We start from the raw sequence: 11,982 nt of genomic DNA, 5'->3' as shown, positions 1-11,982 counted from the left end.
ATTCTTCATTCAATCATCCAGTCCTCATTCAATCATTCAACCTATTATTCAATCATCCAATTCTTCATCCAATCATCCAACCTTGAAACCAATCATCCAATTCTTCAACCAATCCTCCAATACTTCTTTCAATTATCAAGCATCTTGATCTTCTTCAATAGAGAATTGTATTATTGACTTATCATTTCACAAACTTTCAGTATATTATCGTGCCATCATTTACAACCTGTATTACAGTACCTTTAAAAAATAAGGTTTATTTTACATAATTGTTTCCATCACTTCTGTCGTTAATGCAACATCCTTATATTAAACCACCTAGCCTCCGTTATACTTCAGCTGGTGCTTCACGAAACGTGACACTCACACTCCAATGGGGAAAAGGCATAAAAAAGTGAAAATCCAGAAAACCGCTGCTAACTGAATCTCCCCCACAGAACAAGAACATTTCACAATTCTATTCTGATGTAGGAGAACATTTCGGTGATTTTATAGACACACCAATGGGATAATGGACCCAGCCAGTCCTCGGTTTGAAAGGACATCTTTCCCGTCCCACAAATTGCTAAAAGTATCCGCACACATTAAAAATGACAAATATTTATTAAAAATAAAAAGTTTAAGGCAATATTACATTTCCCACAGGGTAAAGTCATACAGGTGGTTCAAGTTTTTCATGAAAATTTACATTTTTAATATGAACGGTTCTCATTTGCTGCCACATACAGTTTGCCGATTATAAATCACAGTGCTTTCATTAAAAAGTGACATTTAGACAATGAGGCTGATTCAGAGGCTGCGCCCGTTCTGACTTCTGTTGCCGGAGTCGCGGGTAGTATAATATGCAAATGGTAGTTTCAACCATCCCCTTGTGTGTTGTGTGCATCTGAATGTGCCACGTTCTGCGCCTTTGCATGCATTAAATCTGCCGGTGGTTCTAGACACACCCCCAGTGGTGTTTCCACAGGTGGCGTCTGCAGCCCTGTCCAGAATTCAAATAGGGGAACCCCATCAGCGGCCAGGGAGTCCTGGGCGCCAGCGGCCAGAAAGCCCCGGGCGCCAACGGCCAGGCAGTCTCGGGCAATGAGTCCCAGAACCAACTGCCTGTTAGTCCTAGCTGTAGCCCCACCTTCATGAACCATGTATAATACATTCTGACCCAATCACTATGGTGCATTGTGCGTGCACTCAGGGTAACGTATGCCCCGTGCTAATCAGCATTGTGTGCCCCTCAGAGTCAGGCTCAGTGCGTCTTACATTCTATTCTTTCAGTGCAATATAACAATCGCCATTTACATCTTAGTATTTTTAGTATTGCACAAACCTAAAACTCTCCATAGAACGTTTCCAGATATAACTTTTAAATACTTACAGTATCTTCATTCATTTGAACACAGGGCTCTAGGTACTGCAGTAATGTACATGAACCCCAGGGCTCTGTCTTTGGAGCAGGAGGACACTGTATGTAGTTAGTGGTTACCTATGACAATGCAACCTGAGGTTGGAGGATTTGGTGCAGGGAGTAGGGAGAGCAAGGTAATGACTGATCTCCATAGCGTGCAGGGATCCCGGCCAGAGCCACATTAATGTTGGTGGGGTCCCCTGTGGAACAATCAAGTAGGGACCCCAACCAATGAAATAGTCAGCGATGCGTTGGCAATGCTATTAAAGTGTAATGTGTACATACTCTCAGCACTACCTATGTTTTACATGCACTGTAGTGACTGTAGTGCCAAGTTCAATATATATATATATATATATATATATATATATATATATATACACACACACACACATACATATATATATAGCTACTGTATATATGGGGGTCCCCTTATTTGGGGGGGCATCCTGTAGTTATTCCAGCACTGACCCTCACACTGCCTCAGCTCCTAACCTCCATCCCTGAAATGTGCGCTGCATGAGAGCAGGCGAGGAGCAGACAGCGAGGAGCCGCCCCGCCCCCCCCCCCCCAAAGGTAGCAATTGTGTCAGCACATCTACCTGGTCTCCGGGAGGCAGCAGTGATTGCACAGCCCCTGGTGTGTTAAATGTGCTTTTCATTAATACATAAACTCATTGTTTAACATTTGCATACAAACATTCAGATTCAATCACATAATTAAAAACATATATTTTTTTAAATGGCACATTTAGCAACAACAGTAAAAGTTACATTATTATTTTACAGCTACTGTATATACAATGAATCAACTAGGGATGTCATCATCTTAGCCCCACCCACTAAGCATGGCTAAGCTCCACCTCCTTCCCTGATTGGCCCGTCACCTATGTGCAGAACAATCATGGCTGTCCTCTATTTGGGTGAAGCCATCCACGGCTTTGTGCCAGCAATTTCAGCCATCGATGCTCTGCGCTGACGGCACCATGACGACTAAGCCTCCAGTGACCATCCTTATAATTAACGACATTGATAAAAAACAAAACATTAACATCATTTATAAAAATATATAGACTGTCCACTAGGCGGCACTATTGCTTTACCGCTTATGGTCAACCTGTGTTTTGATACCAGCCATTATGCTGTACTGTTTATCCTGTGTCTACGACACAGAGCGGCTGCAACCTGGAAATTAGGCCAGATGTGCGCTTATATCTATAGTACCCGTATATCATGTAAAGTGCGCTAAGGAAGTTACAGTCCCCAATAACAGGTCCAGTGTTATCCTCCATCAGAAATGTTTCTGGTCCTCATTGTTTAACACTGGATTACGTCGTCATGTGTAAGTCTGAAAGACAGAGATCGGCATTGTCACTCATTGCTACATCACCTGCAGGAATATACAGCCAGTTCTCTATAATACAGAGATATTACAAGTCACCAGGGATCGCTGACTTCTAATAATAATAATAGTACTACTAGATCAGAGTCAGTGTGACTCAGTTGCATTCACAGGCAAACAGCATAGGCGCCGTGTTACTCGGATGCCAGTGGCTTAACTACTGTAAGGCAGCCCCAGCTGCCACTTGGGGGAGCAAGCCACAGTGGGGTCTGTGTAGGCGCCGGCACCTGCTCAACGCACTGATATGCTGCTGCCTGTCGCTGCCCACTGGCTGAGCACCGGAGGCTAGTCAACCCCGCTGCATGGGGGGGGGGGGGGGGCACACATTTTTCAGCAGGGGGGAGCAAAATTTATAGTTACGCCACTGTCAGATGCATTCATATGCTCGTGGCGCATGCAGTATGACTCAGATGTATTCCAATACTAACAGAAGCTGCCCAGTGTGACACAGGTCCGTTTACAAAAAAGGGTCAGCGCCAGCTCCGTTCTCAGCCATTTACGAGTCAAATAAACTGACTTTCACTTGAAAATGCAAAAAAAAAAAAAATAAAATGATTCGATGGCCGGCGACCTGTGAATGGATGTATGAGTGTATAGTCACAGGCCGGCAGGCGTTAACCCGCTCGCTCGCTAAGCAGCTGACCTGAATTCTGAATTAGGCCCATGGATTAGAGATATTCACAGTCAACATCTCGCTCTGGCATCTAAAAGATATCAAGGGTGCTGCACCGAGTGTCCCCCCCCCCCCCCCCCATATTTTTCATGCAGAGCGGAAATTAAAACTTAATTCTAAGCTTCCAGTTCATTTAGGGCCCTCCTCTAGCAGAGAAGGGGGCGGATCTATAATATGAAACATTACCTGCATCTGTTTATATATGAACTCCAAGAACGTGGTGACATTGCCATAGACTCCGGGCTTATTGGCGTTGGCACAACCAGTTCCCCAGCTTGTATCGCCAACAAGGAACCACAAAGAGTCTGTATTGGTGACCAGCGGGCCTCCACTGTCACCCTGCCAATATAAATCCAGAATAATGTATAAGTTATGTCAGAACTAGAATGTACAAAAATCCAATGCACACATCGGCAATACAAAGATAGATAGAGAGATAGATAGATAGATAGATAGATAGATAGGGAATCGGTACATCTGAGGTCTACAGTCATTAGGTCGACCCGGAAGGTCGACTGGCCCCAAGGTCGACAGGGTTAAAGGTCGACATGGGCCATGGTCGACATGGGTCTAGGTCGACATGAATTTTTCACAGTTTTTTTTACCTGAATGTCGACACAGTCGACATGGACACAGTTGGAGTTGAACCGCAGCCACTCGCTTCGGGCACGGTGCCTCGCTACGCTTGGCACACTTTTTTATTCTCCCACCACGCCCTAGTGGATGGTAGGGCATGAAATACCGCCTGTCGGCACATGTCAGCTCAAAAAACAGTGAAAAACTCATGTCGACCTAATGACTGTCGGGTACTTGTGTAGTTTCACGGCGCCGTGCGTCTGAGTCCCCTTGCGGGGCTTGCTTCGCTCGCCCATGCTGCGGGCTCGGTGGCTCGCCACACTATTTAAAATCAACTCCATGCCAACATGGATAGTGGAGGTATGAACTATCCATGTTGGCATGGAGTTAAGTTACTTTTTTGTACATATTTTGTGGCGAGCGTACACCCGGAAGTAGCACGGCGCCATGCTGGCGCCGTGAAACTACACAAGTACCGACTGTCGATTTAGAACCATGTCGACCTTTAACCCTGTCGACCTTGGGGCCAGTCGACCTTCTGGGGTCGACCTAAGTCTGGTCTGATAGATGACCGTTTCCCTTCAAATTACACCAAGCAGTATTGCTCATTATTCACACTACACCACACAGTAGTGCCCTTTATACCTATTACGCCTCACAGTAGTGCACCTTATAGACATAATGGCTCAGTTGTACAAGCTGCATGCCACATATGCATTGTAATTGTTCTAGGCATTTGCCTGTGCATAGAGTCGGCTCTGTATATTTACCTTCCTGGCACAGCCAACAATTGGTTATTTCTGATCATTAAATGATTCGGTACTTGTTTAGTTTCACGGCAGCAGCGTCTCAGTCGCAGCAGCGTCTGTGTCCCCTTTGCGGGGCTCGCTACTCACGTTGGCATGGACTTTATTTTCAAAAGTTTGCCGAGCGCCGAACCCGGAAGTAGCGGGCGGCCATGCTGCCGCCGTGAAACTAAACAAGTACCAACGATTCTTTCAACACTCATGTAACAGCCATACTGCCCAATTCCCACGTAGTCAATCAACCAGAATACTATTTAATTCAATCTCTTCCTCCATTTGCCAAGTGAGTCCCACTTATTCCGGCGCTTTTTGAGTGATTTTCAACCCCCTGGCAAATTTGGTCTTTCAGATTTGAATATTGTGACTGCGAAATGCGTTGTAGGGGCACAGATTTGCCAATGTGGCAAGTATTCTTATTAATCTCATTCTAAGACACACAGTATTGGTGACTTGAAATTTGCCGGAATTGCACTAAATTTGCAAAAACAGAGGGAGAGTGGTCACTTTTTTAAAATCATTTCATCCCATGGGTAACGTATAGAAAAACAATCTGAGGAGTGTCAGGTTAGGAGCTGTATTTGTACTCAGGCCTAGCAATGAGATCACTCACCTGACACGTATCGATGCCTCCCGCCAGGAATCCGGCGCAGATCATGGTGGAGGTGATCGCCCCATTGTAAACGTTCTGCCTGTTGCAGGTTGCAGAGTCGATCAAAGGGACATTCGCTGCCCGCAGGTTAGGGGGTGTTGATCCTATGGTGGAAAATACACAATATTGAGTGCCGAGCGAATTTGTCAAAACTGGTGTGAAAACATCTTTATCCATCCTAATGACCTGTAATGTTACCTTATATAGGAAATAGAAACTTTAAACATTTTTTATTTGAATTTATATAACAAATGTGAGCGACGTCTGCATTGTTATCAGTTATTTTGCACATCTCTCTCAGAGATGGAAAGTCGACACAAACATTAGGTAGACAACTGCATGGTCCACAGTCAAAAGGTCAACATGAGCTTTGCACGTTTTTTTGTTCCGAATGTTGACATAGTCAACATGGACACCGTCAAAGTGTACCATGTCCCCTTACATGGCGCACTGCACTCATCATCTTTGGGCACGGAGCCTCGTTATGCTCGACACATTATCCTATTCTCCCTCCACGCCCTAGTGGATGGTAGGGCATGAAATGCCGCCTGTCGGCACATGTCGAATCAAATTTAAAACCGTGAAAAAAACCATGTCGACCTTTTTGACTGTCGACCTTGCCATTGTCGACCTTCCAACAATGTTGACCTTACCCATGTCAACCTTTATAGATTTATGGATGGAGGATATGCAGAGGATCCTGAAGAAGGGCCCAATACAGATTCTATAAATAGACTTTGTATTCTAGGGGTTTTATTTACTAATTGCCGCTTTAAAACGGTTAGAGCGGCAGTGTGAAAGCACCATTCTGCATTTATCAGTTACAAATAACCGGTACTTGCAAACGGGTAAAAAGCAGAATCCTACGCGGTTCAGAGCCGCTTTTTCTGCAGTGTGAACGGCTCTGAACCATTATACGGGACTCAGGCAGCAGTGGGCACTGAGCTGGCTATCAGCGCAGTAAATATTTAATTAGCGGGAGCTGCTCATTACATATGCACATTTGTAATGAGCGGCTCATTCATATGCACGTATGTAATGAGCGTGACCCGCTCATTAAATATGCACATATGTAGAGAGCGGCTCATTAAATATGCTACTTATAGCTACTGTCTGTCCTGCTTTCACGCTGCAAACCTGCTTGAGACCCGGTATTTATGTGCAGTGTGAAAGGGGGTTTAAACCGGCAATATACCGTTTTAAATACCGTTCAAAATACCGTGCCTTAAACGTTTAGGAAATGTGAAAGCAGTTTAAGATGGGAGTTCGATTTCAGATAGGATGTTGTTGTTATGGGCAACCAAACAAAATCTACTACTTATTTAGTTAGCACATTATTTACTTGCAGTTTCTTATATAGCGCAGAATATTCCGTTGCGCTTTACAATTGAAGAAGTTAATAGATAGTATCTGATTGGTTGCCCATAGCAACATCCCATCTGAACTAGAACTCCCATCTTAGTAAATACACCCCATGGTCTCATGTCTCACCTCCTTGATAGGTGTATCCCCAGCCTGAGATCCAACATGACTGCGTTTCTGTCCACGGCATCCCAGCGTTGGGCAAGCACACCGGCTTTATGGAATTCGCTGCAAGAACACAATGTAGATTTTATTTATTGTTCCCATTGGATTTGCCGCAAGGTCGATCTCTACCAATTGGACCATGAAACGGGTCTTTATTTGTTCTTATTAAGTGAAGAACAGGACACGTCACCAGGGCAGCCACTGGGGGGGGGCTGCGTGGTATCCAGTTCCGGGCCCAGACAGAAAGGGGGCCCAGTACTGGAGTCTCTAAAGCATAATTTGTCATAAACCTGGTTCACATTTCCATTAAAGCAATGTACAGGCTGAGTAGTGCGGTCAGTGCTAAGGATGGCCATCGACCATCGATGATTTGAAATCATCGATGGTTTATGGCCGATGTCGAATACTTTTGCCATCGATGTGGGAGAACCAGATGGCTTTCCTGCATTGATGGCAAAGGAGAACTGAGGTTTCCTTTTTTTTCAAAGTGCTGGGGCACGAGCTTGGCTCCGCCCCCCGACACTCAGAAGTCCCGCCGCAGAGTTCTGATTGACCCGGGGCCATTCAGTCAAGTACAATGGATGACCATCGATAGCTAAAACTATCGATGGTTATCCATCACATAGTTAGCCACTATCGATGGCTGGGTGTAGAATTACCATCGATGGCAACCATCAATGGTGTCTGCACCGATGGCCATCCCTAGTCAGTGCTGCAGACACAGGTCTCACCCGGTATGCTGGGGGATCAAGAAAGGAAAAGGGGGCCATGCCGATTTTGTCAGTCCTGGACCCAGCAATTTCTGACGGAAGCCCGGCTTGTCACCCAACAGCATTTTCTGTATGATTTAACGATCCCTGCAATTCCCCAAAGGCTGGATTATATATTACCAGTTAGTTACATAACGCACATATTCTGAAACGCTTGGCCAATCGCATCAGTTCCTGCACCAACGGAGCTTACAATCTATTTCCCTACCATATCTACCAACATATACACACTAGGGAGCCAATACGGCTAGTACAGTATGTTTTAGCACAGTGGGAAGAAACTGGAGTACCCAGAGGAGTGCAAACAGGGGGGCAAAATACAAACTCCAAACGGGGCAATGGCATACAGTACCTCCCAACTTTTCTAAATCATGCTGTGGAGCCCCCATACACAGCGCGGCTGCCCGTTCCTAAAGAGCCCCATGTTTGTCACTTTTGGCAGCATGGTCAGTGCATGTGAGGCACTGCCCATCACATCCAGCCCCTCTGCCCCCATGAATAGACGCACAGCACTGACAGGGTCGACTGCAAATTGCCCCCCCCCCCCCCACCCTCCCACCCACCACCACCACCACCATGGGACACTGCTTGCACCGGGGGGGGGGGGGGGACATGGGACAGCCCCCAAAAATTGACTGTCCTGCAAAAATCGGGACAGTTGGGAGGTATACCATGGTGGGACTTGAATCCAAATCCTCAGTGCTGCGAGACAGTGATTGCTAGCCATTAAACCAACTGTGCTGTCGCCTACAATTAATTATGTAACACAGGTAATTGGGTATGGGTTCACATTTATTAGGTCGACCACTCTGAAAAAAGGTCGACTTGCATTTTTAAGTGAACAAGGTCAACATGGTCAAAAGGTAGATACAAGCAATAGATCAACATGGAAAGGTCCACGTGGAAAATGTCATCAAGAGTCGCTAAGCCCCACCCCTATTTTGGATTGGCCCCTCAGCTCCTGCCATAATCGCCCAGCGGTGGCCATCGAGTAGTGCAAACCACCGATATTTCACCATAGATACTTTATGTACCATCCTTGCTGATCACTGATGGCACCATCGATGGGGATAATCAATGGACAGCCCATCGTTGGCCATTCCTAGGCCATGCGGCCATATACTCAATGTTCCTGGGGTCAGAGGGGCATGCGTCAAACTCCGCCCATCGAAGCACGTGCTCTTCAATCTGGACCAATTGCTGGGATCGGGCAGAGAGAGACTCTATACATACAGGAGAGGGGAGCCAGACTTACAATTAAACGTTATACTTTTCTTTAGCTTCATAAGTGCGACATCGTTATTCTTCGTCTCCGTGTCGTATTGTGGATGAGCAATGATTCGATCCACATTATAGACGGAACCCTTGGACTTATCCGTCGACCCAACGTTGATGTTCCACTGACCGGCGTAAGAATTACTTCTAGAAGACAAGGAGTGAGTCCAGATGATCATTATTTTACTTTGGTCTTTTTTTCAAAAAACAACGGTGTAGAATAGAACAGGTAATAGGCATACGTTCAGAATGTCAACATCTAGAGTGTCGACATGACAAGATCAACATTGTAAGTGCTGACAGCCGATGTTAGGGTTAGGCTGGGATTAGTCTTGGGCAGGCCGGGGATAGGGTACAGTAGATTTAGGGGCGTTTACCACTTCAGCGGAAAACAGCAACGGTTTATATATGACGATGCCGGCATTCACAGTAGTGTTGACATTTAGACAATTTTGACATGTCAATGTCGACATTTAAAATTTCGACAGCTTGCTCAGGTCAACGTTCTGTACCACACCCCAGTTAAATGCTACGTAGTGTACACTACCACGGCAAATACATGAGTGGTACATTTATATGTAAAGACGGAATCGGGACATCTGTCAGAATGAACTTAGGTCTACAGTCATTAGGTCGACCCCACTAGGTCGACTGGCAGGAAGGTCGACCTGACTTAAGGTCGACATGGGCCAAGGTCGACATGACTTAAGGTCGAATTTGCATAAAGGTCGACATGAGGAAGGTCGACTGGTCATAAGGTCGACATGGGTTTTTCACTGTTTTTTGATCCGAATGTCGACACAGTCGACATGGACACAGTTGGCAATGAGAATCGGACCCTCGCATCGCTCGCAATGCTTCGGGCACGGTGCCTCGCTGCGCTCGGCACACTATTTTATTCTCCCACCACGCCCTAGTGGATGGTAGGGCATGAAATACCGCCTGTCGGCACATGTCGGCTCAAAAAACAGTGAAAAACCCATGTCGACCTTATGACCAGTCGACCTTCCTCATGTTGACCTTTATGCAAATTCGACCTTAAGTCATGTCGACCTTGGCCCATGTCGACCTTAAGTCAGGTCGACCTTCCTGCCAGTCGACCTAGTGGGGTCGACCTAATGACTGTAGACCTAAGTTCATTCTAATAGATGACTGCTTCCCGTAAAGACACAAACAAACCCTAATACTTCTCCAATGAAGGGGTCGATCATGGAACTGCGCACACGGGTACTGTACCTACCCCTCCACGCAGTGAGCTGCGGTAAGTATCCAGTCCGGGGTAATGATGGATCCCCCACATACATGCTTCTGCCTGATCTGGAGACTCGCTTGCCAGGGCCAGTCTCCGCTCCGTGCTTGTGACCCCCCTACTATTCGGCTACCCGTATTCTTGGATGATCTGCCGCAGTCTGTGGGTAAAGGAAGTCAATAATGATAATCATACCACCGCGGCGATGGCGAATTCAGCGATGTTCTGCCGGATCTGGCGGCGGGTCATTACTCTCCACCCACCCTGCCAGCATCCGCACCAGCTCTGGGGTTGCAGAATAGTTCAATGGTATGGATAATTGGGTCGACATGGCAACGGTCAACTGGGTCAAAAGGTCAACAGGCTCAATCAGCACAGGTTTATATTTCCAATCGTGGTCCAATCGGTAAAGGATGTAAGAGTTGACCTCCGACCCCCCACAAAAAAACACAACTGGTGTCGACCATATGTTTGTCTACTGTTTGAACCTGTTGACCAAAAGCCATGTCAACCTTTTGACCCTGTTAAACTAATGCATGTTAACCATTTCCGGTCGACGTATTTAGGGTTGACCTATCATCAGAAGACCAAGCGCATGATGAATAATATGCAGTGGCGGATCCAGAGGAGGGGCTGCAGCACAGTTCAAATGTCAAATAGGGTAGCCACACCCACTACCAGTGAGTCAGTTTGGAATAACAGTTGATGGTGGTGGGTGTGGCTCCCCTATTTGACATTTGAACTGTGCTGCAGCCCCTCCTCTGGATCCGCCACTGGTTATATATTTATCACTATGGATAAATTGCCCAGTACAATCCGAGGTCAGGGAATGACTGACGGGAAACACTCACCGATGCACCGCAGCGAGATCACCTTTCGAGACGGACAGTAATCTCTGCAAAACAATCATATGGCGGCGTTATATACAGACAGCTTCTCTCTGCAGAAACCTCACTGAGGGCCAGATGTATCAAGCTTCAAAAAGTGGAGAGTGATAAACAACCAGCCAATCAGCTCCTAACTACCATGTCACTGTCTGCCACTTCCCTTCTGGGGGGAGGAGAGTGCACCACGCATCTCTCCTTCCGTTCACTGTGTCCCTGTGACCATGCCATCAGCCAATCAGAGCGCATGGGTTGGCAGCCAATCAGGAGCCGACCTGCAAGTTTTGATTGGCTGACGGCCCAGTCACAGGGACACATTGCAGGGAAGGAGAGACGCGCAATACGGCGGCAGCCTTCTCTAGCATCCAAAAAAAACAGTCTGCTGTAAGGGGGCGGACATTTTGTGTGGGATTTTTTTCATAATAGCATAAGGAGCCAAGCCAGGAGGAGCGCCGGGACCACAGACAAGTAGATCTGCGTGTCCTGGTTGCAAAGGCGGCGGCAAGCGGCAGCGGTAAGGCGTGGTTAACTTTTCTTCGGGGTGAGGTGTTAATTTTTCTTTTTTTTGTGTGTGTGTGTGTGTGGGGGGGGGGGAGGCGGCGCTATGTTTGTAGTTATGCCACTGGTCTGGGCCCCTCCTCTCTAGCCAGCAGCGCTGTACACTCTTGGCACTAGGGTCACTAGAGGGCAGTGGCGTGCAGTGGGGTGAGGCATGTGAGGCACAGCCTTTCCTGTCATACTAGCGTATATGCCGGTGTTTTGATTTGATA

General features: G+C 46.7%; 1 protein-coding gene across 3 annotated transcripts in view; it reads right to left on the bottom strand.

The window, feature by feature from the left end:
* Positions 1–584: 584 nt before the first annotated feature.
* TMPRSS2 (transmembrane serine protease 2) overlaps positions 585–11,982 on the bottom strand; it is a 59,249-nt gene continuing 47,851 nt past the window's right edge. For all 3 annotated transcript variants that reach the window (XM_083171662.1, XM_083171660.1, XM_083171661.1), the window contains exons 8-14: positions 11,180–11,223; positions 10,320–10,488; positions 9,060–9,226; positions 6,999–7,097; positions 5,469–5,611; positions 3,663–3,815; positions 585–2,749 (exon numbers count right to left, since the gene is read on the bottom strand). In XM_083171662.1, coding sequence (XP_083027788.1) covers positions 2,738–2,749; positions 3,663–3,815; positions 5,469–5,611; positions 6,999–7,097; positions 9,060–9,226; positions 10,320–10,488; positions 11,180–11,223 — 787 coding nt within the window. In that variant the 3' untranslated portion in view covers positions 585–2,737. The remainder of the gene's footprint in view (positions 2,750–3,662; positions 3,816–5,468; positions 5,612–6,998; positions 7,098–9,059; positions 9,227–10,319; positions 10,489–11,179; positions 11,224–11,982) is intronic.

Source organism: Crinia signifera, chromosome 2, assembly GCF_055691185.1.
Source record: "Crinia signifera chromosome 2, ASM5569118v1, whole genome shotgun sequence".
NCBI classification, from domain to species: Eukaryota; Metazoa; Chordata; class Amphibia; order Anura; family Myobatrachidae; genus Crinia; species Crinia signifera.
Note: the sequence above shows the minus strand (reverse complement) of the source record. Positions and strands in the feature narration are given on the sequence as shown.